The 24750-nt window shown below is 41.2% G+C and overlaps 5 protein-coding genes across 5 annotated transcripts; 2 read left to right on the top strand and 3 right to left on the bottom strand.

The window, feature by feature from the left end:
- Window positions 1–2753: 2753 nt before the first annotated feature.
- FOIG_02394 (uncharacterized protein) lies at window positions 2754–3659 on the top strand (the record flags this gene model as incomplete). The annotated part of the gene is made up of 1 exon (XM_031199704.1): window positions 2754–3659. The coding sequence occupies one exon, from the start codon at window positions 2754–2756 to the stop codon at window positions 3657–3659; it is 906 nt and encodes a 301-aa protein (XP_031069472.1).
- A 221-nt stretch (window positions 3660–3880) lies between these two features.
- Window positions 3881–5251, bottom strand: FOIG_02395 (uncharacterized protein; the record flags this gene model as incomplete). Its single annotated transcript, XM_031199705.1, has 8 exons — window positions 3881–3914; window positions 3962–4381; window positions 4609–4646; window positions 4696–4850; window positions 4895–4936; window positions 4986–5076; window positions 5126–5158; window positions 5207–5251. The coding sequence occupies 8 exons, from the start codon at window positions 5249–5251 to the stop codon at window positions 3881–3883; spliced, it is 858 nt and encodes a 285-aa protein (XP_031069473.1).
- Window positions 5252–5610: 359 nt separating this feature from the next.
- On the bottom strand, window positions 5611–8144 carry FOIG_02396 (alkaline ceramidase). Its single transcript, XM_031199706.1, has one exon. It carries the CDS (start codon window positions 8029–8031, stop codon window positions 5785–5787), a length of 2247 nt encoding a protein of 748 aa, XP_031069474.1. The 5' UTR covers window positions 8032–8144; the 3' UTR covers window positions 5611–5784.
- Window positions 8145–8572: 428 nt separating this feature from the next.
- Window positions 8573–12918, bottom strand: FOIG_02397 (serine/threonine protein kinase; the record flags this gene model as incomplete). The annotated part of the gene is made up of 4 exons (XM_031199707.1): window positions 8573–11397; window positions 11448–11527; window positions 11619–11700; window positions 11762–12918. 4 exons carry the CDS (start codon window positions 12916–12918, stop codon window positions 8640–8642), a joined length of 4077 nt encoding a protein of 1358 aa, XP_031069475.1. The 3' UTR covers window positions 8573–8639.
- A 243-nt stretch (window positions 12919–13161) lies between these two features.
- On the top strand, window positions 13162–15025 carry FOIG_02398 (uncharacterized protein). Its single transcript, XM_031199708.1, has one exon. It carries the CDS (start codon window positions 13299–13301, stop codon window positions 14991–14993), a length of 1695 nt encoding a protein of 564 aa, XP_031069476.1. The 5' UTR covers window positions 13162–13298; the 3' UTR covers window positions 14994–15025.
- The last annotated feature ends 9725 nt before the right edge of the window (window positions 15026–24750 follow it).

Genomic DNA, 24750 nt, shown 5'->3' on the forward strand with positions numbered 1-24750 from the left:
TCAAGCAAACATGAAGAGCCCGACAGTGACCAATGGAGCCCCGACTATGACTGTAAGCCAATTGGGATATTTAGCTTCTGGAAAGTCACATGAAGGCAGAAGGGTAAATAGATACCTGGGGGCAGTCTCCACTCTGGCATGGAATCGGAGTCTGGACTGGTTAGATCCAACACCCGTCCTTCTAGACGACGGTAATGCCATCGCCAAAAAGGGTCTGAGAGTATAGCGAGGATCATTCCAACCAAGAGCCCTGTGAATGAAAGTCCACGCTGCCATAACTGGAACCCATAAACAGACTCGAAAACTAATTGGAATGCACCGAAAAAGAGGTAGATAATTCCAAGTAAAAGTGCAGAGTATATGCATAGGCTCAGACACATGGGCTCCAGAGTTAGGAGCATTATAGGCCTGTAGATGGACCGTAGTATCATTATCCAGAGTGGAGAGGTGTCCTTTTCATTTGGTACCCTTGCTTCCGAACTCCGGGTTTCTTCTCGTATTCGTTGTGCCTTGCGTTTTACGAGACTATCAATTATGTCAGTTTACTTCTAGATATATAATACGGGTTGCCCAGACTTACACTGATTGATAGGTTTCTGGCACCAACAAGTGTACAAGAAGCAACATGGTAGCTGCCCAGCAGAGTAATATATAAAATGTCCAGCGCCTATTTAAATTCAGCCTCGAATCCTATTGTTTAATCTCATTATTTTTATATATACCAGTTAGTGTATTGGTTAATAAACCCACCTAAACTTTTAAGGACTTATGAGCCTTTGCTATCATTTATAAAACATTTAGACTGCTTTGCACTTACAGAGGTCCGATCTCAGGCCCGATAAACGGACTGGCAGTATATACCATCATGGGAAACGCTAGCTGATTTCGAGGGAAAATATCTCCAACTGTGCCCCCAGCAACACTAAGAAACGCGCTTCCTGAGAATCCGGAAAGGAAGCGACCCATTAGGAGCGTGTGGATGTTATTCGCGAAGGCGCCTGGGAAGATCCAGATAAAAAAGAAAAGAAGTGACCAAAGATAAATAACTCTCCTACCATAGAGCTATCAAGAGAATTAGTATTTATAAGAGAGAGAATTCTGCATATCTTACCTCGGACAGTGGGCCTAATACCAATGGACCAACGCCTATAAAAGGCAAGGGTAAGCCGTGGGCTAATTCCAATACCTGAAGTGCTTATCTTACCCATTCCCCAGATATAAAGTGAAAGACCAAGCGTTGCTAGCTCGTGAGAAGTATGGAATTCGATCATGATTTGGCTATAGGTTGTTGAATAGATAGACGAAGCACAAGTACTGTCTCACCCGCATCGAGATCAGCTCTTAATCTTCGATACAGGTATTCACTTACACGCAAAGGGAGCTGAATGAGATTACAATGACTATTATCCATTTTCTCCCAGAACTCATATTATACGGATGATCAGCATCTCGGTCGGTCCATTCGATTGTTGTCGCAGACGAACTGCTGTCAAGTGCGCCAGTCGCTCGGGCGCCTTCTGGGTGAGAAGGGCCCTCAGAGGTAGATGTTTGGACTAACATGGAAAAGAAAGCTTGTTGACCCTTTATGAGCTACGACAGTAAAAAATAAGTTTGAGGGCAAGGAAATTGCTATGCCTATTCTCAGATTTGAATCATCCAAAACTCGCAATATATAAAGTACTTGTCTACAAGCTCTCATCTCTACAATATCGGCAGTTAATAAAGAAAAGAGCATTACTGGTCCCCATATTTTGATTTCACTTTGCCAGGGAATGAATTACGGGAATAAGGTAAAAGAAGATTCGGCCCGGTTAGCATTTCAGATCTGGGTTTTGTAAACTTAAACTAATTAATGGTCCAAGTGCGCCGATTCGGGATCTTTCGGCATCGGTATTGAGATATACTATGGAAATCGGGTTCGGGGTTGATTTCATATCCGGTCTGCGCTCCACTTGTGCCTAAGTATTGCTTAGTTCGGGCTGATGGAGATAAACTAACCGCACAAGCTCATAGCCGTGCCAGAGCCGATGTGGAGCGTTCGGACAGGATCTCATTTGATGTGGACAAAGCGATATGTACAGTGGGGGGCGATAAGTATGAATACCGGGCGTGTATTGTTTTTTCTGCCGCTAGCTTGTTTCGGTAGCTGATGCGTGTATATCATCCTCACACGTCACTTCCAACGGCACTGATTTAACAATGTCTTTACTAACCTCTCAAGTTCTTAATTCTGTTAAAGTTTAAGCATTTTGCAAGCGGTGTGTGCTTATACATAAAAGGCAATATCCTACCAGATGTAAGACTGTTATTATAAGAAAGCTATAATAGGCAGAATGCACTATCGGTTGCTTTCTTATATTAAGTAAAACCTCCCAAGCTTTGCTATAATTTCTTAAGATAGAGAGGTCTTAATATAAAAGTACCAATAATTACATGAATATCTTAGAGTTGCCATCTAGAAATATTAACAACTAGTAAAACATAAGATTTCGCCCACAAAATAATCTATATTCCCTTCCCATTCTCAGCTCTGACAGGCCCCCCCACCAGGACCCTGGCCCTTCCATCTGGCCTTCAAATTCTAGCCTTTATCATTTCTGCATCACTACTGATTAGCAGCCCAACGCCACCCTGATCATAGGCTACCGATACTCGCCACTACTATACACTTGGCCGAGTGTTTCCAGCGCCAATCTGCAGTACACGAGATCAACGCGCAGTACTTCGCCCTGCAGAACTTTGCCGACCTCGTCATGAAGGTGTCGGGGAGCTGTCGAATGGACTACTCTTGGGCGACCAGGAGGAAAAGTCCCGTTGGCTACACTTGGGACACCTACTACCCCTGGGGAGAAAAAGAGACAAACCAGTCATTTTCGGTGGCTACAGAGCTCAGTCCATCGTACCGGCTCGACTTTGTTACTTGGTTGCATCCTGACATCGACAAAACGCGCTTTGCCTACCCGATGATGACGCATGTTAGCATGGCTGCCGGCGTGGCTACAGTTAAGACGTACGTCGGATCGGCTAGTGGCGCCTACATCGATGCCGGCGCCAGCTCTCTCGTTGGGGACATGACGCGCTTGATCCTTGCCAGCTACCTCTCGTCGCGGCAGATCTTCCAGGAAATCGTTCTGATGCCCCGGCCGTCTCCAAACTCACCGAGCATCCTGGACGCTGCCGTTGGGAAGCTCCTTGACGGTGCGAGGGATTTCGTGGTCCGCACCGACGAAGCGGTGGCGATGAGACTCGACCTGCTAATCATAGCACCGACCCTGTTGGCGCTTCTATGGCTTGCAGTAGGGGCCCTCGAATTGCTAAAGAGGAAAGACATATGGAGGAGGTTTGGTGCAAGAGCCGGGGCTCTGAGCGCCACGCAGCTGTTCCGACAGCTCGACGAGCACCTAAGCGGCCATGATTGGACCGGGACGACAGCGGCTATTCCACAACCTTCGGTGGAAGACTCTGGGCTTGCGATTGACGTCAGCGAGTCTGCCTGCATGCCTAAGAGCAATTCGGTCGATTCGGGGTGCAAGGAACCTAGTATCACGTTTACTACTATTAAAAGGGAAAATGTGCCAGAAAGGAGACAGGTGGAAGACTTAGAGGCGGAAGCTGTAGAACAGTCGGAGGGGGCCGTGAGAATGGAGTTATTATTATAATAAGAGTAAGTAGGAAAATAAAGCAAGAACAGCAGCCTTAAAATAAGCAGTCAGGTCAGTGAATACTCTAATACTATCTGCTTAGTTGATTTCCTATGCTAGTCCCTGTGTCAATATGTAGTTATTAACAAAGAATGGTTCGAAGTCTCTAAAACCTGTCAAGTACCTCAGGAGGGCATTCAGAACGCAAACCTGGGGTCCCAACTCAGCCCTTGCCCATCTTAAACATCGGGTTTCCTTCCATAGATGGAACATCTTCCAATCGTTAGTCCCGAGCCCCTATTAACACCAGTGATACTTACATGGGATTATAAGCATGAACACTGGGATTATTCAGATCCTTCCTCACATCAACAAGGAATATAATAACCTCATTTCGCGACCATCCGTGAGCCCTCGAAAACGACGCCATGGTCAACGACTCCAAAGCGTTCGAAGAATTATAATGATTCCACGTTCCCAACTCTTTATGCTTCTTATCTCGAGGCCACGGATTGGTAGGCCACTTGAATCTTTTGTCGACGACATCGACAAAACCGACTTCTTGCATAATAGCTTTGATCTTGTCGAACTCGATAGACGTACTCCCGAGCTTAGTAAAGGCCTCCCCGAGGAGGTTACACCATTTCGAGAGGGCGTGATCCGGGGTAAGAGTCCCGTCGTCGGAGAGAATTATACCTCCAGTCTCTTGAAACTCAACGTAGCCACCAGGCTTGACATTGCTACACAGGTTAGTCTTATGGAAGAGAGTGGAGGTTGAAGACATGCTTGAAGATCTTGCGGATGTAGTCCTCCCAATTCTTAATACTAAAGACCATCATTCTACTATGGATATAGTCAAATCGCTGACCATATTCCCAGTCTTCGTCAATATTATCAATAATGAAACGAAGGTTTGGCGGGACACTGGAGATGTTAGCGGAAGAAATATGACCTTGGGGTTACTCACAAAGCTGGTTGAATTGGCGAGAGGTCAACCCCAATGACCTATGCAGTAAGTAGAGGCTCTAGTAGGATTGGCCGGTAAGAGATCTACCTCAGCTTCTGGATGCTCATCAGCGTAGTCAATGGCCCATATTCCAGTTCCCGTTCCTACGTCGAGTACGCGTCCAACCTTTGCACCGGGGTCATTGGGCGGAGCAAGACCTAGTTTGTCTCCAAATGTTAGGAGGAAAAGGTTATGTTGGAGGTCTGGCCTGTTAGTAACATGCTTAAACATAGTCGTGTTACCATACCGAGACGCTCATTTTCGACCTGGTCATTTGGAAGATGATATTCTAGCGAAGTTGTTAGAAATCGGCAATTGAGGTAGGCAATGCTTCTCACTTCCGTCTTTGTAGCGATGATAAGTTCTACCGTTCTCATGCCGATAGTTTAAGATGGAACTTGAGATGCTCGTTGTTGATGAAGCGGCATCCTATCACCTGTCAGTCGAGTCCTTTGATGTGGATAATTCAGCTGCATACAGTTTCAATCGACGAGTCGGCATCGTCATTGATCTGATATCATTCAGTGTTTGACTTTTGATACACGACATATTCTCTTACCTGCTCATCAGGATGAAGAACTGGATCTGCATCTACAGTCGACATGTTCATGTTGATGACCTGAAAATCGCTCAATGCGGGATAAGTGAAGATGGAGGAATCCGCAGGTCGAAATGGCAGATGGTTGGGTAAGTAGGATGCATCATGCTTTTCAAGCGAAGAAATAAGAACCAATATCACTGGCTCTCTTGAATTAACAGTAACCAACATGCAGATGCGTACGTGGCTACGACATGGGTCAGTGGTCTGATATGGTCTGCATAATGTTGCCCCTCATCTCGGCTTCCGAGTGATTATCCATCTGCCGCATCGATTACAGGAGTGATGAGTATCCAATTGACTGGAAAAATAAAATAGTCTTCCATGTTTGGAAAACTAGATGCCTCGTAGATTTCATTTAGCAACCTCGATATTATTAAAATGGAGTGCATTGTAGGGTCCATCCATACTCTCGATCTGCAGTTCAATGGGTATACAAGCCTCGCCAAGCACACTGGATGATCAAGATGTAGATCTACTTGAGAAAGAGTAAAGTATCTTGGGATTGATGTGGCCTAATTGCATACTGACGAAGACATCTAAGAAATAGTGAACTCACTACTCCTACCCGTAAAAGAATTAATCTTACCCGTGATGGGAGCCTTGCTATCTCCATAATAGCTCAATCTGTATGTCCCAGAACCGATATCCTTCGCATCCTGCCATCCCGTCTCCCAAGTGATAGAAACCTCACTAGATCCAAGAAGCCCATCAAGCCTCTTCCACTCAAAAACAAGATCCCAATCTTCGTCAGTCCGAACTTGAACCCACTTAGATCCGTCCTTCTTCTCAACTGCCGCATAAGTATCCTCTAGGTGAAGATTGTTACGTGGATTGGCTCCCACGAATGTAGCGCTGATAGTATCGCCAACTGCAAACTTTGACTTGCTCACGTCTTTGATAACGTCGCCAAACTTAGTGCCGATCTTGGGGTTGTCGTAAACAACGCCTGTGGTGAGAGAAATGGAGTTCTTCCGATTATCAGGCGCAGCTGGACCAGCAGGCGGCTTCGAAGCGCCCTTTTCCTGGAGGAGGTATCCGAGATAGGTTGATGTCAGGTTGATGTAAGCGTCCAGACTATGTCTGCCATGGACTGTTGAGCCACCTTCGTAGCGCTGCACATCATACTCTTCAGGTGTCGTACAGTAATGAGCGTATGTATTGCCAGGTCCACCAGCCACAACAATAGGATCACCTCCAACACCACCTCTATCCTTGATCTCATCACTGATACTCTTGCGCCAACGTCGTGAAGACATAGTCGTCAGCTCAGGTGCTGAAACGATAATGAAGAAATTACCGACACGAAGCATCTGGATATCCACAATGTTGGGAGCCCAAGCATAAGGCAGTGTGATCTCGCCAGCGTCAATGAGGATAGGCTTGGGTGACTGACATTCGACTTGCTCCTTGGTAGGGTTGCGCAAGAACTTTGATACAAGAGCCCAGAAGGGACTGGCATCAGGTTCACCGGAATCACCCTGCTTGAAGTCGAAGTACCCAGGACCGTCGGTAGTTCCAGCGGCGAAAGAGTATCCGAAGGCCGCTGCACATGTCTTTGCTGATGTGCCATTGGGTAGCTGAAAGGTGAAGTCGGAAAAGTCCTGGAATGAGTGATATCCAAGAACACTCTTTCCCGTAACCGCAACACCATCGCCGCCTTGCATCTGACTGTACAACTTATCAGCCTGCTTGAAGACCCTACGACCAATTTCCCAGCATGACTTGGTGCCTCCGTCATTCAAACCCCAGAAAGGTCCTCTTCCGTGACAAGTCTCTATCTTGCCACCACAAGTCGCATCCTTGAAGTCGCACTGCTTTCCTGAACCATCCTCACACCAGGCCCCTTCGACATTTGGCGTGGTATCAGCGACGGCAGCTTGTGAAAAGCCGGCCACGAAATCATCAGTCGCTCCGTTGGTTCCACGAACAGCTTGCTCCAGAAGATAGGCACTCACACCCTTGTTATCGCCAGCAACAAGAGTGTTGTTCATGTAAAGACTTGTACCGTGAACCGAGAACCATGTTAACACTCCAGTGACTTTGTTGTCTGAGTCGCGAGTGAATTTGAGCATGGTCAATTCCTTGTCAACCTCATCCTGGTACTTGTCCCGCTCAGACTTTGGGTTAGCTTGGTATGCATAAAGGCTTCGATTGATGTTGACGTCTTCGATGCGAATCTTGCCTACGCTTAGACGCCCCTTGGCAAGACTTTCATGCGCCCGCTTGATTGAAAGGACAGCACCGTCAACGATGGCCTGGTATGCCTGCTGATTGAATCCCAGAGCAGAGATCTGAGGCATGAGATAGTTATTCCAGCCTGCTGGTCCAGCGTGTGAATGTGTCCCAGTAACGGCAACATTATCAGACGTGTACACTGCGTAGTCCGATCCCAAAGCAGCAATGCCCTCAAGGATACCTCTGCGAACAGCAGTATCACCAGACTGGGTATCCAAGACCAAGTAGACAAACCGCTCTTTGGTTTCATCCGGGTTACCCACGATGAAAGCCCGAGAGTAAAGGCGCTGACGCAAGCCCGTTCCTATCTGCCCGAGGTCGGCGTATCCCATAAGATTGAGCTCGACGACAGGGCCAGTCACGTCAGCCTTGCCGACACCGAGCAAGTAGACATCACCAGAGTCATCAGCTCGCTTTGTGTTATCGTTGGAGGCATCTTCAGGTGAAGGGACGGCGAGGCATGATACTGTCTGGAATAGGAAGGTGGTGAAGCTCAGGTATAACAGGAGCACATATGAAAGATTGCGATAAGTTGCGGTGAACATCATGACCACGATTAAATTGGGTCAACGAATGTTTTCGCTTTGAAAGTCATGTATACGAAACGCCGCATGTCTTTATATTTATAATATTTACTCATAATTTCATGGGTGGCTTAAGGTGATGCGATAAGTGGCTTCCAAAGCGGTCTGCATCAATTCAGTCGCATACCTTTCAGCTATCACGTTCACAAAATCAAGAATTCCAGCTCTTTTCAATCACTTTACAGGTAGTTATATACACCAGAACCGAGGTATTTTCCTAATTGAGCCAAGAATATGCACCTCGACCCCTCTGACGATATCTCGCATACGGAAATCCTACCGATTCGAGATATCAACCATTTAACCGATCGCGTATGGGTTGCAGTGCAGGTTCTGTTTTAAGGAGATAGCCCGGCAGAAGCAATTCACGTGGCAACCACAAGTGCATCCCCGCATCTTGCAGTACCGAGTTCTTTGAGATTGTGGTCGAGATAGGAAGCTGGATCTTTTGTTGGGATGGTGGGTGAGTGCTACGATAGGTCACGCGAAGTTTCTTATCGGGGTATAGGCTGATAACAGCGCATATCAGTGTGTATACTAACTTATTCGGATAGTGTTTATTGATAGACTGGCTATGCGTTCTCGCCTTCTGCCATCCTGGCCATTTCTGCTCGTCCAATTGTTCCGTATCGCTGTGAATCAAACATCCATCGAATAATTGTCTCTGTAGCCTGAAACATCTCGCGCTGGCTCTCCTCCAGTTCTGGCGCCTGCACCGCGCTCATATTTGATAGATCAACTGGCCCTTGCTCAAGGTTCATATTAGCCATCTGCGATTGCATAGCCAAACCGTCATCTCGCAGCCGTAATGTATCCTCATGCCGCTTCCTGAGTATCTCTCCTCGGGTAAGCGCTTCCTCCGGATAGTCCGGGATAGACTCCAATTCATTAATGACACTTCGCATGTCCTCCAGCATAGTATCCGGCACAGTCTCACTCCACCCTTCAATAGCAACTTCATAGCAACCCAGCGCGAGACTAATCGGTGATCCGTCGCCAAAGTATCTCTGCGCTGGTCCAAAGTTTTGGCGGAATCTGATATTGGGATCAGCACCGCTAAGAAGAAGCTTTCCGACTAAGAAATGATTTTGGAACAAAGCGGCTCGGCACAAGGCGGTACCAAATTTTGGATGATCAAAGTTTATGCACTCTTTGGTCGCGAAAGGCGAATTCTCTGAGAGCATGCATTGGACTTGCGCCATGTAGATTTCTGCTTCGACTACGTTCTTGCGTGCTGGTGGCGAGGTAGCAAGGATGATCCATGCGCTTTTTTGTTCTTCGGCGTCACCAATATGATCCACGATAAAGTCAAACTGCTCATCGTGACGGAGCATAGACTCGTGATCAGCTGTTGTGTCGTTTGGTCTCAACAGGGATTGAAGGATTGACAGCGACGTCTCTGTTCTTTGCTCAAGTAGCTCCTTGAGAATGGAAATTCGCGGGAGGTCGGTCCCCAGCTGATATGGGCTGCCAATTTGCGCTCCATGCTGTATGAGGAGATTCGCTAGGTCAAAGTATCCATGTAAGATAGCTTCAACAACAGGCGGTCTAGTCCCTGCTGGATGATCCATAACAGAAACTCCGGACGCTATGAGCTCTTCCGCTATGACAGTCCCAGGGGGAGATGAAGCCGGTCTCGTTGCCGAGTCGTGAAGTAACGTACCCGGCAACTCAGTGTAACTTTCGATATCGCAGCCATAGTCTCTCAACAGTCGAAACACTCTCTCATCATTGAGCAGGATCGCTTCGCGCATGGGTCGATTATCAGGCGAGCCGGAGGGATTATGACCCATTTTTAGTAACGCCTCAACGATATCAGGGTTCCCAAGCCGAATTTGCATGCACAGGGCTTCTCCAGATGATCCAGTACTTGAGTCGGCGTTACCGAGTAGTTCTCTCTGCCCCTTGAAAATGGCAAGTGTTTCCTCGACATCTGAACTATATCTCGGGCCGTTTCTAATCAGTCGGCTGAGCAAGGAAAACGTATCTCGGTTGCCGACCTTCTGCTCCTGAGTCATCTTTAAAAGAGTCAGATCGTCAAAACCGCCGAACAAGCCTGGGATTTTCGACTGAGAATAGCCTTGAATCAAGAAGAGTCGAAGGAATTTGGGAAATGCCAGCAGAGCAGCAAGCTGAAAGGGTGACTTTCCATCAACTTCAATCAAGGGATCAGCGCCCAGTTCAATAAGCATTTCAGCCGCATGGATGTTCTGGAATAAAACACATCTGCCAAGAGGTGTAGTGGAGATAGACATAGTTCCCTCCCAGTCAGCGTGCGCCTTCAGGACTTCAGCTCTCATACCACCCGACGCGGCATCGATCAATGCTCCAGCGTCAAGTAAACCTTTCGCCATTGGCATCATCTCTTCCTTCTCGAATTTCCACAGCCAATGGAGAGGAGTGTCTTGTCCCAGAGGATGTCCCTTTGGATCAGCACCATGTCTAAGTAGTGCCAGAGAAGCCTCGAGGTGAGCATTCCGGCACGCACAAACCAATGGGGTTTCTTCACAATCCTGATTTGGGAGATCGATGTTCAGCTTGAACGTGGTGATGAGATGGTCGATTGTCTTGGCTTGTCCGCGGGCTGCTGCCATGTGAAGGACTCCATGTCCACGGCTGTTGACAAAGATCGTGTCGAAGTGATTCACTTGGCCATTCTCATCTGTAACTGGCGCGGCTTTCAGAGATTCTTCATAGTCTCCTCTCAGCTCTTCCTTGAGTTCTTGCTGAAGTTGATCCACATCATCAACGTGAAAGTCCCTTTTCAAATGTCGAGGTAAGAAGGCAAGAGACCCTGGAACGCCACTGTAGTAATTAGCAAGCTTCCGTGCCGTTGAGTATGCTTGGGTGGCATTTTCTCTCAATTCGTCGCTCAAGAGCGGCAGAGAATCTGCAAGATCTTGGCCTGCCTGCCAACCTCCACGAAGAGTAGCCCATGTAAGACTAGACGGAAAGACGGCTAACAGTTCAGGTGGTGTTTGTCCCAAGGCTTGGCTCACGCGCCATACACATGACGCAGCGAGATACTCGAAGCCACTCGAATCATCGGATCCAGTTACGGCATCACTTGCCGCTCTTCGAAGGGCTGCACACGCTCTCTCGGGGTCGAGGGCGGTTCCGAACTCGGCGATATGACATCTGAAGAGGAACCAAGCTGCGAAGAGTTTATGTAGCTCGACGTCGCGACTTTGATCTCCAGAATCTGAGATGGCTTGGAGGGCTTGAAGGATATGTTCTTGCTGTTCCCAGGATAAGACCTTCTTGAGCTTTTCGGGCTCAAAGACGAACCCGGGATTTACTGGAGCCTTGACTAGAGAACGGAAGCCGGGACTGTGAGACATATCAGTATAGGCAGTCAAACTTGCTCTGGTATCTCTTACGTGTTGTTTTGAGGATCATAGGTAGCTCCAACAGTGCCCAGGAATAGTCCAGCACCATCTGCACTGATGCCATGCTTTCCCTGTCAGAAAGTTAGTCCGCTTAGTGGAACATCTGCCTTACCATGTTATAGACCGGTAAGAGGAAGGTTGCGAGTGGATGGGGTCACTAACAGGAGGTTCATTGTCTTCAACTTCCTTCCACTTGCGATTCATTTGGTCGACGTTACTTAGGTACTCATCAATTTCCGAAAGACTAGGGTAGCAGGAGATCAGCTGGGTTACACTTTGGTCGATCTGTTGGAGTTTTGACATACGGGATACCTCTCAGAGCAGCCTGTGCCTTGGCCAAAGACCTATCTGCTAGGTTCTTTTGTATAGTCTGTTCAAGGACATATAAAACCATTTCCGTACAGTCTTGATTGATCTCACGCATGTCAAAGTAATCCTGGATCATAGACGTCGCTCTGTGCAAGAGTCGTCCAGACTGCTTCAGTTGAGCCAATGTGACGGATGAACCCGAAGCCTCTCGCCGAGCCCTAAACTCGTAATGAAGACTGGTCAAGTCACCATCTGCAAATGTCTCACAGACAAGTAAACCAAAGGAGTAGACATCGCATAGCTTTGCAGCCTCGGCTGTGACAATACCGTCGGTTTCCGGTGCAGCGTATCGTGGTGTCTTGCAGATAAAGCGATAAGAGTCATGCTTCTCCGAGCCATAGACGGCACCTCCAAAGTCAGCAAGTTTGGCCATGTAAGGCCCATGGCTGGACTTGTCGGCGAATATCAGTACGTTCTGACGCTTGATGTCACCATGAATGATGCTGCAAGCGTGAATAATGGACAGGCCTTTCCCCGCATCGTACAACAATTTCTGCTTGACAGCGAACGCCAGTGGTGATTTCGAGTTACTTTGCAGATCCTCCAACGTTCCGTGTTCTGTATGCTCAATGACTAGTTGAGGATAAACGCTTCCGGATGCTCCGTTGGGTCCCCAGCATAGGCCAACGAGGCGCACGATATTAGGATGGTAGCGGAGGGTCTCATGAAGAAGAGCGCGAATTTCGAGCAACACGTGATCCCAGCCTGCTTTTGGTAGTTCGTCAGATTGAGATTGAATCCGAACTGTCTTCAAAGCCACGACACGCTGTTGACGAATGACTGCGGGCGCGGAGCTGGTTGTCTGAGGGTTTGGAATTGCAATCGCTCGTTCCACTGAGAAGGTTGCGCCGCGGTCAATGAATGATCGTTCAGTGAAGCCTTGTATATACTCATCGATGAAAACAGTTTCTGTGCCGCGACCTTTCTTTTCCAGGGATGAGACATGGGCCACAAAGGTCGGAAATCTATTTTCGTTGCGATTAAGCTGCTCTTTGACTTGCTCCTCAACGGGCTGGAGCTGAACACTGTCTGCCGGTAGTATTGAAGGGTCCTGCCATAAGATCTGGCTGAAAGGGTCTATAATCGTCTCCATGTTGTGCGTTTGAGATGATGAAGCGTCCAACAACCGCAAGACTCCAGGTGGGAGATGGATTCTGCCTCGGCTCCGTTATGTTTCGGACGCTGCGCCTGCATAACATGATGGTTTGATTGTGATTGGCTACCCTAAGCCACCCAAGCTCAGCTCAGCCCAGACCATTCAGTTCTAGGCTTTGATACTGCATTTGCCACGTAAGAGCGTGAAATCAGGCTGCACTGATTATGCCTTGAATAAAATTGCCTCATATGACTTGACATCAATTGAGCAAACAGAAAACACACCGGATTGAACGGCCGACAACACGAGAAGCCGATCTTATTCCAGTTAGTTCACACCCTTAGTTCAGCCACGAAACCAAACGGCAGCCAACTGCAATGCTTGATCCAGGCTCAATCATCGCCCTCACGCAAATCACATACGAAGGTGCTAAACGAGCTGTGGACCTGGTCCTCACAGCGATACACTTTCCGAAAGAGTGTGAGGAGTTGTTTGTGCAGCTGAAGCTTGAGCAGTTCCGTCTGCAGTGCTGGGGTCGAAGTGCGGGGTTGGAGCAAGGCAGACTTATCGAGGCTCTACACCCAATCTTTCCAGAGATACGGAACGCGCTTGACTGCATAAGTGCACTTTTCCAGGACTTGAATAAGTTACAGGCTAAATTTGGCATCGTGTCTACGACTGTGGAGGATGTAGGCCAGAGGCAAAAGGAACTGGCGTACAAGTGGAACGAAGAACTTCATAAGCAGGGCCTGGCATTGTCCGGTAGACAAAGTGACAATGGAGGCCCTTCCCTAATCTCGAAAGAACAGAAGGCTTTCTTCCCGGTCGGTACCTTCAAGGTCAACCTACCAGCTCGTCTCCGATGGGCATTAGGAAACAAGTCCAAATTCCGCGATTGCGTGGCCGAGCTGGAAAAGTACACCAACAAACTGAACCAACTCTTACCAGAGCGTCAGAGCCTTCAGTACAAACAAGACTGGACAAGAGTCAACATCATAATCGTCGGAAAGGCAGATGATGAGAACACGGTCTCTTTGCTCCGGAATGCCCTTGAGGGAAGTCCGGCGATGGAATCATCCCTCCGTGGCCTGGTGGATAGAAAGTCAGTTGCTGCTGCACCTACCTCCACGAACTTCCTGCGAGGTAACCCACAGCTAGACAAGAGTGCTTTCGCTATGCCTATAGGAGCTGAGAACAAGGAACGATTTATCACTACGAGAAAGACGACTGGAGAACAAGTTCTCTTTGAGAAGAAGTCATGGGATGATGAACGCTCCATGGCTAATCGCTCAAAGTTGCAAATGCGCCTCAGCCGACTTGTCGCAATGCTACGCCCCGGGAGAAGTAACTACCTTCTAAAGGCAGTCGGCTTCGCGGAAGATGAAGTTGCTAAATGCTGGTGGATCGTATATGAGATGCCCCCATCCATAAAATCTGGCCCTAACTGCCGTGTTATGACGCTTCACGAGCGGTTGGGACGTCAGTCGTTTCATATGGCACCACTTGAAGTCCGGACGAAACTGGCCTTTGCCTTGGCCACAGCTTACTCAGAACTGTTTAGTAGTGGCTGGGTTCACAAGGCTATTAGCAGCCATAGCATCGTGTACTTTGGTCCTTATACTGATCTGATAAGTCCTTCTGTCGTTGGTTTCGAGTTTTCTCGTCAGGATACTGAAGAGTCGAACGTCGATGCCGCCAAGACGCCAGCACAAGTCGAACGAAGCATTTATCGGCATCCTGATTACATCGGTAGTGAGGCAAGGAGATACATGACTCAGTATGACATCTACTCCTTTGGACTTGTCTTGATAGAAATTGCGTTCTGGCAGCCATTGAAAGATGTTTGTCCATATGCCAAAGGTGACACATTCGGCAAAGAGGAAGCGAAGTCTGTGCAGAAGTGGGCGACTCAAGTAGCAGAGACACAATTTCCGTTTAGAGTTGGGACGGCGTATGCGAATGTTGTGAGTTGGTGTTTGAAGAACGGTGCTAGACTTAGCAAGGAACAGGAGGACTGGCATCCAGCGTTGGCGTTCAATGATCATGTCGTTGTTCCACTTTCAGGAACCTAAGGTAGCCGAATTCAAGGTACATTCTATGATAAAAGTAATAATCCTCTGACACGTCATAGCCATGTTTCAGCTGGCCTATTCACCAGCTCCGTAGTCCAATGATGAATGCCAACATTCTGTCGCCCCTAGATTGGTAGCTACTCTACCTTGATTGTATCCTCAAGCTTCATTTGTATAATGATGTGCACAAGCTTTTTTGCACTTGTTTCCAATTGGCTGATCGCCATGCATGGTATGCTGTACGCCCCGTAGTGGCTGGGACCCACCTTGGGTGCCTTACCGAAAGCTTTCTTGGGTCTTTATGCACAATCAGTAGAGTTACCGTAGAGTCACCGGGATATGATTATGCAGTAAGCTTAGGTGTTGGCCAGAAAACTCAACCAGCGTCATTCACCGCTACGGCGGCGCTGTTGATGTTAGTTGCCGAGAGTCCATATGCAAGCCCCGTGGGAGCCTCGCCGCATAACTGAAATTTGATAGCTTGAAATGTATTGTAATTGTACTTGCTAGGCCACCTCGCAACACAATCTTGTAATTCCTTGTCTCATTTTGATTAGATCGAAAGCCCCTCCCGGGGTCTTTAAAGCCATATCTAACGGTCCTTTCTTAATCATATACACTTCGATCCTAATTCTCGCTATTCTCCCAATTTAATTCTACTAGTCACTCCTGAAGATTACTTGTTCAGATCCTTACTAAGCGGATGGAATATGTCAACAAGATGGAGGTGAGTATTCCAATGATCTTGATTTTGCGTATTTGAATTTAACAGTGTGCAGAGTGAGCTGGTCACTGGTGATCATGGGCAAAACCTTTGTGACACCTGCAAGAATATTCGGTTCCCGTTAGGACCGGACTTCCAAAAACATATTAACGGGTATTTGGAGCTCGCATCACGCGCCGCTCATTGCATTCTATGCAATCTTGTCCGCATAGGGCTGCGGAGAGAATTCCTCGCCACATCCAATGCGGTGATGGATCAATACGATGCAGAACGGCTTGATAGAGAAATATCCAGCAGTGTGGTTTTCAACAACCCCCTAGTGTCAGGGATCCCAGGTTGGGTCGCTCTGAGAGGCCGGAAGGACTCGGTGACCGTCATCGATGTTTACGTATCACCAAGGGCTTGTTGTATGTTGAAAGTGTCTCCCGATATTGGTAAGTTGCTACTTTTGGTTGGAAATCGAAGACAACCAAGATTAACATGTACTTAGATTCCGCGGCAATGAATGTCTGTGCTCCATGTCGCTCGCCATATTTAAGAAACATACCCAGTCTTGATTCACCTAGGCTTGACTTCTCCTGGGGTTCTTCGGAGCTCTATTACGCCAAATTGCTTCTCTGGCAAGATGTGAATACCTGTGGTACGGCAGTAAACACCATGCCCTCGCGCGTGATAGATTTGGGAGAGGGAGACAATACATGGCATGCTTCAACGCCGAAACCAATTCGGCTGCTTGAACCGAGCAGAGGAACTGTTGGCATTTACATGACTTTGAGCCATCGTTGGAGCTCAACAGACCACATCACGACAACTAGCAATAACATTGGAGATCATCGAAAAGTCATTCCATGGCAAAGGCTTTCCCGCACCTTCCGAGAAGCTATTGTCATATGCCGAGAGATGGGTGTCCGATACTTGTGGATTGACTCGCTCTGCATTGTACAAGATGATGAAGCTGATTGGCAGCGTGAGTCAAGGCTTATGGGAGACGTCTACGGCAACTCTGTATGCACTATCGCATGCCATATTAGAGACAATGAGAACAAAGGGTTTTTGCACAGGGCTTTCCGCAAAAACATGGTCATTCTCCGTGGAGAAAACGAACGGGTTTTTGGGCTCTCATTACCTAGCCAGTTCTCCCGAGCTATAGTGTATGACAGCGCAATCAACTGGCGAGGATGGGTTCACCAGGAGCGTTTGCTTTCGAAGAGGATTCTTCATTTTCTTCCATCACAGATTTACTTTGAAACCGAGTTGAATCATGTCATGTCTCTCGAGACAAAGAAATATGAGTTTCTTGAAGGCACCCCCGGACTTGGATCTAAGATCATTACGCGATCGTGCCATTTGTGGGATATCGGAGAGTGGCGCCAAATTGTCGAATGGTATTCTTGTTGCGCTCTAACAAAACCAAAAGACAAGCTCCCAGCCCTAGCTGGCATTGCATCGATTATACAGCGTCGGTTTTCGGATGATTATCTTGCTGGCCTATGGGGTTTTACTTTCATTGAGGATTTATGCTGGGTAGCAGCTGACGGAACTGAGACTAAGAAGCCTCCATCACCTCGTGCGCCAAGCTGGTCATGGGCATCATTAGATGGAGCAGTTATCTACATTGTCCCCGACTTGTATGCAGCAGGTAGGGATTCTGATAAATTTAGGCTTCACCTAGCTCAAGATTTGTCAAATTGGGTTTTCAGTGACCCGGCTCGAGGGCAACTTCGTCGTGTTTCGGACAAGAGAGATCAGGCGACACGTAGTTGGATCGAACAACCCACACCTTTGAACTTCATGGGCATTCCACAAACGCTACCCCGAATTGGAAAGCTTCGCCAAGAGTCACCTGTGCCAAAGGGGTTGTCTGGCTTCATGGACACAGCACCTTTCTCCAAGATCCATCGAACTTCCTACAGACCAGTCATACTAACAGGACATACTGTAGGTATTGCAGTACTCGACTTCGAGAATGGGGGTCGCGGTGAGCGACAACCACTATGGTACTTTGAGCTAAACAGCAATAAATTTGGCTATTGCGTGCTTATTGTTTCAAAGAGCTCTGGAGAGCCAACTGTTAATAGAAGAGAAGGCCTGGGTTTTCTTTATTATACAACAGAGACAGAAGATGGCAGTATGTATGACTTGTCAGATAATTTGCATAATCTCAAGGGTAAAGAACTAGAGGAAGTTATATTAATTTAGGCCTTTACCTTAGTGCTTTTAAAAGAGATTTAGTTTATTTTTGATTACTTCAACTATTATTACTATATTAACATAACGTGGTTAATAAGTGAGTAGGTTATCCAAGTAAGTAGGTCAAAAATCCCTCACCTTATAATATTTCTATTTAATCAGATAATTATCAATAACTCAATATATCACAGTCTTTAAATAAAGCTAGAATACTTCTTGCCCTTTAGGCCCTTTAAAATAACCTAAAACTAAGTCTATGACAGGCTATAACTAACTATAAGGTGCCCTTTAAGACCTTATATCACTGCTATTATGGCATTTAGTTATAATATAATTCTATCCTAAAATTATAAAGACTATTTAATCTAGAGGAGCAGATAATAATCTAATTTGTCTTTAACCTAGATTTGCAAGGATTTCCCTTATAACTATATTTTATAAAAGAAATAGCTAATTCTCTGCTTACTAATTGCAATATATTACCTGTTAGTAAGCATTAGGCTTATAACTTTATAAAGCAATAACTAAAGCTAAAGATATATTTATTTTAGAGATATAACTATTAAAGAGCTAAATATAAAGATCTAATTATTATTTATAGCTAGTTTTAGCTTATATAGAATATAATTATAAAGTATAATATCTAATTAGATAATATCTAAAACTTTAATAAGATTAGCTTTATAATAGGCCTTATTATAGCTAAAATAGCTATTATAGGTTTAAAAATATAAAGAAGGCTAAAATTAATATAGCCTAGAAACCAGGAATAAATTACTATAATCTAGGCAATTAATATAAAAGGTTAATTAATTATACTATTTATTATTAATATAGGCTAATATTACCTTGCTAATTAGTACTAAGAATATAACCTCCTAGGTAATTAGGTTATTATAATAAGCTAAAATAAGTAGATAAATAATAAGCTAGGTCTTAAGTAACTAAAGCACTTTAATAAATCTATAACTAACTAATTAACTAGTTCTTATTATCTCTTAATCCTTAATAGTTATAAAAGCCACTACTTGGCTAATTTCAAGAGATATTACTAGGATTATAAGATTATTATACTTTATATACCTACTTATATATCTTATTTACTCTAGCCTCTTAATATTAGGTACTTTATAGTACTAAAAAAGGCTTATAGTTAAGAAATAAAGCATCTAATTAGATACTTTATAACTTATATTTCTAAGACTAAGTTCTTTTTTGCCTTTTATATTATATTTAAAGCTACTTTTATAGAAAGTAATATCTAGGAGGGTTTTAAAGAAGCTAGGCTTACTCCTCTTAACCTAGAAATTATAATCTTAAAGCTTAATATATAGCTATAGACCCTAATACCTCCCGAGGAGGCTACTTAACTATTAACACTATAGGCTTTAAAGACCCTAAAGATAATTATTAAGGCCTAATCTTAGTCTAAATACCTTAAAAGGCAAATTAAAAGGTATTATAGTAGCTCCCTAGAGTCTATTATTAAAGCTTTAAAGTCAGCTACTAAGGTAATAAAGGCAGTTATATATAAGGTTACCTTATTAAGGGCTAAGCTTTATAATCTTTAAGATATAAATAAGATACTAAGCTAGCACTATAAGGTAAAAAAGACTAGACTATAGAAAGGAGGGACTATAACTATATAGGAAGCATTATAAGTAATTTATTACGACCCTCGCGGTTACGTCACGTATACCCCATAAATTTCCCTATAAATCTCACTAATTACAACTAGACTGAACAGATCCTTCTTGGTCTATTCACTTCGACCAGTCATAACAGGACCAAAGTATCGCAATAACAGTCCAAGACTAAAAAGATAATATCTTAGTCCTTAACGGAAGTACCACTAAGTACCCTTATAATTAAGTATATATATATTCATTTAGTATTAGATAGAACTTAGCTTACTAGCTATTAACTAAAACTTCTTTATATTAATTAAGCCTAATATATATTAAATCTACTATTAAGAGATATAATACTTTAATAAGCTTAGTATTATGCCCTATGTAATCTGCTAATAATAAACCTAGTATAGCTTAGTTTATCTATAGTTAAGAACTAACTGTTATATATTAATAGCTCTTATTTAGACTATACCATGTAATATTAAGCAATATAAATATAATAGCTGCCTATGTTAACCCTGCATAGTAATATGCTGCACCTTATGCTGCTTTAGCACCTATTAATAATAATTAGGATATAGATAATAATTCTAAGAGTAGCACTGACTCTAATATTACCTAGCTCTATTAATAGATAACTAATATAATAACTAAAATAAATAACCTTAGATAAGCCTTAGCTAAAGCTATTATACTCTAGGCATAGCAGGCCGCCAACTACTAAAATGCGATTTAGGAAATATATTAACTTACTGCTACTGCAGTAAATAAAAAAGAATTAGGGGAAATTCTTAAACCTAATATACCTAAACTATTTAATAGAAACCCTGCTAGACTAGCTACCTTTCTTACTTAATACTAAGCCTATATAAGTTACTTTCTAAACTAGTTTGCTAATAATAATAATAGGGTTATATATATATTAGGATATCTTAAAGGCAATGCCGCCTAATGGTTTTAACCTATATTAAAAGCAATTATTACTATGCCAGAAGATAAACTACTACCTAGAACTTTTTAAATTTATAATAATTATACTAAATTTAAGAAAGCTATATAATAAGTATTTAGGTTAGTTAATAAAAAAAGCTAAGCAGAAAGAAAGATTAAAGTACTCTAATAAATTAAATCTGTATTAGAGTATAGAACTAAATTTCTCTAACTAGCCACTAAGCTAGGATAGGACTAAGAACCCCTTATATTACTCTTTTTTAATAGACTTAAAGAAATAGTTTAAGTAGAACTCTATAAGGAAGTTAGATTAAGGATACTAGTTAACTATATTAGCAGAGCTATTAAGGTTAATAATATATAATTCTAATAGAGAATCTGCTATAACTAAAATAACCAAGGATACCAGGGAAGTAAGCTATACTATAATACTAACCAGGGAAAGAAATAAAATAATAACACTTCTTATAGCACTAACTCTAGACTAATAATTATTAGAATAACTAAGAAAGATAAATCTAAAATTACTTACTAGAACTACAGCAAGAAAGGATATTATAATTTAGAATATAAGAACCCTATTAAGACTAATTAGAAGTATAAACTAATCCTAGAAAATAAGAAGATTAGTATAATTAAGAAATATAAAGAACCCTAAATAGTAATTAGAACTATTAATATAACCTATAAAGATAATTATAATATAACTAAACTAATAAAATATATTAAGAACTTTAACCTATCTCTTAATATTTAAGATCTATTCCTTAGCAAGGAAGAAACCCTTAAGAGATACTACCTATATTTAGAACTAGAATAATAACCTATCTTAGGATACCTAGCTCTTATAATAATAACCTATATGCAAAGTAAAAGTAAAAAATAAGCCAAGAAAAGAGCATATAATGCAAAAAGATAAGAAGATCCTAAATTCAGAAGAAAAAAAAGCAAATAATAAAAATAATAAAAACTAAAGGCAAAATAAGATACAGAAGTTAAACTTAAATAAATACTAATACCTAAACTAGAAATATAATACCTTATTAAAGGAAAATCTATTTTTATAGTTAAAAAGGGAAAAGAAATTAACCCTAACCCAGATAATAAACTAAGTATTATAAGAAATAACTAAAGATCCTACTTAGCAGTAGATGAAATCCCTATTAAAATTACCCTAAAATAACCAAACTAATATACTAATAATCCAAACTATCTAAAATCCTATTAAGTCTAGAGAGAATTTAACGCCAGATATATTAGATATAAGGAAAATAAAATAATCTAGAATATAGAAATTATACCCTAATATAATAAACATAAAGTCTATTTCTAGAATAATAAATATTAGAAATATATAAAACTTATAAAAGAATATATAATTATAGAATAAGATAATAATATTTATATCTAAGTATATATAAAGGAAATAGTAAAAGACTCTATAACACCTAAAGAACGCATTTAGATTAAAAAAGATCCAAGGAGATACCTAAACTACCTAAACTATTAGTAGATATTATAGATATTATATATATAATACTACTGCCTATAATATTAGTAAGATAAAATAGCAAATAATTACTTCCTAGTATAAATTAATAAGTATTAAGAATAAAAACCTTATATAATTATTAATACTATTAGATATTAAGTTATAAAGAGATATAGAGGATCTTAAGTAGTAAAACTAAAAGCTTATATTAAAATATAAGAATAAGCTCTAATATATATCTAGAATTCCTAATATATTACCTAGTAGAGATAAAAAGTATAATAAGAAGTTAAGATTACCGAAGATAAAGCACTTAACCAGGAACTTAACTAAATTAACTAAGATATTACCTAATAGGAAGAAGAAGTATCTTAAGATAAATAAGATACTATTTAATAGCTAAATAAGTAATAACTATAAGAATGCTTAGAAGAATTAAAATAAGAAAGAGGAAGACCCCTTACTAAAGAAGAAAAAGCAGATATTATCCTAGATTATAAAGTAGGAAAAATAAAAGCTATATATTAATAATAACTTACTACCTAATATAAATATCCTAATAATATTAACTATACTAGAAGTAAATATAGCATAGACTACCTATAGGGAAAAGGCATATATTATCTATAATAAAGCAGTAGATAGGTAAAAGAGCAGAGGAAAATAAACTCCTAGAAAAAGCTCTAAGAATAATTATAAAAGGAAGTTAATAAACCTGCCTAGAATTAAAAGTTAGAATTAAGGATAAGTAGCTAAATGCACTTATAGATAGCGGAGCTGATATGAATTTTATTTCCCCTAAAATAGTTAATAAGCTAAGGTTATTATAAAGAAATAAAAAAGAACCCTATATTATAAAAGATAGAGAAGGAGGCACCTATAGTTATAATAATAAAAGAATTACCAGAGAGATTAATTACCTTAAGGTATTTATTAATAGAAAAAACTAAGGTATTAACTTTAATATTATCCTAGTATAGAAATATAACTTAGTACTTAGATTTTTATAGTTATAATACTATAATATATAAATTAACTAAAGAACTGGCTAGGTAGACTGCGAAGATTACCTTTTAGATAAAGAAAATGATTTAGATAATAATAATATAAGATCTTAAACTTTAACTAATAAGAGTAGCAAAGATAGGCGCAATAGAGTATTGCCTATTCTAAAAGGAATATAATATAAATATCACTAAGGCAGAATAAAATGCATCAGATAAATAATAATAACTCTTAAAGGATAATTCAGATAATTAGACTAAGATATTAAATAAATAAAATAGGTTGCCGCAAAGGAATCTAATAAACGACTTAAGAATATATTACTAGAGTATTATATTTATAAGAAATTATTTTAAGAGGAACTAGATACTAAGTTACCTTAATATATAGACTATAATATTAAAATTATATTAAAAGATAGAAAAAACCTGAAATTCTTCCCTATTTATAACCTATCTTAAGATAAGCTTGATATGCCTAGAGAATAGTTAAATAATATACTATGAAAAGGATATATTAGACTATCTAAATCCTTAGCAGGATATCTAGTTATATTTATATTAAAACCTAATTTAAATAAGCTAAGACTTATAGTAGATTACTAATAACTTAATAAGATTATAGAAAAAGATAGGATACTACTACTACTTATCACTGAACTTAAGGACTGCCTATTTAGTAAGAAATAGTTTATAGTACTTAATCTTAAATCTGCTTATAACCTTATTTAAATTAAAGAAGGCAATAAATAGAAAATAGCCTTTTAAATAAAATATAGACTATTTAAATATTTAGTTATGCCTTTTAGATTAACTAATATACCTATAGTATTCTAATATATAATTATAAATATACTTTAAGAGCACCTTAATATCTTTATAATCTACTACTTAGATAATATCCTTATCTTCTTTAATATAGAAGAAGAGCATATAAAATATATTTATAAGGTTCTTAAAGCACTATAAGATGCTAATATGCTTATTAAACCTACTAAAAGTCACTTCTATTAGTCTTAAGTAATATACTTAGGATATAAAATCTTATATAATGAAATCAGAATAGATAGATAAAAGATTATAGCAGTTACTAAATAGAAACCACCTATATTAGTAAAAGAAACCTAATCCTTCCTAGGATTTACTAACTACTACTAATAATTTATTAAAGGTTTTAGTAAAATCGCTATTCCTCTTACCGAGATTACTAAAAAGGATAAATAATTCTAATAGAATAATAAGGCATAATAAGCTTTTAAATAGCTTAAATTAGCTATTATAAGTAAACCTATTCTAGTTATATTTGACCCTAATAAATAAGTTAAACTTAAAACCAATACTTCTAACTTCGCCTTAGGAGGATAAATAGGATAATAAGATAATAATAATATATTATACCTTATTGCTTTTTATTCTTATAAGATATATAAAGCAGAACTTAACTACCTTATCTATAATAAAGAATTCCTAGCTATTATTAACTGCTTTAAGGAGTTTAGATATTACCTTAGAGGAAGTAAGTACCTAGTAAAAGTCTTTACTAATTATAAGAATATAGCTTACTTTATAGTAATATAAGAGCTAAACTAATAATAACTACACTATATAGAATACCTATATGAATTTGATTTTACTATAATATACTATAAAGGCATAAATAATAGATATATAAACGCCATTAGTTAATAACCTGACTTTAATACAGGGACTATAAAAATAAAAAAATAACTCCTAGAATTTAACCCTAAAGGAGAATACCAGT

The sequence above is a fragment of the Fusarium odoratissimum genome, assembly GCF_000260195.1.
Source record: "Fusarium odoratissimum NRRL 54006 unplaced genomic scaffold supercont1.3, whole genome shotgun sequence".
NCBI classification, from domain to species: domain Eukaryota; kingdom Fungi; phylum Ascomycota; class Sordariomycetes; order Hypocreales; family Nectriaceae; genus Fusarium; species Fusarium odoratissimum.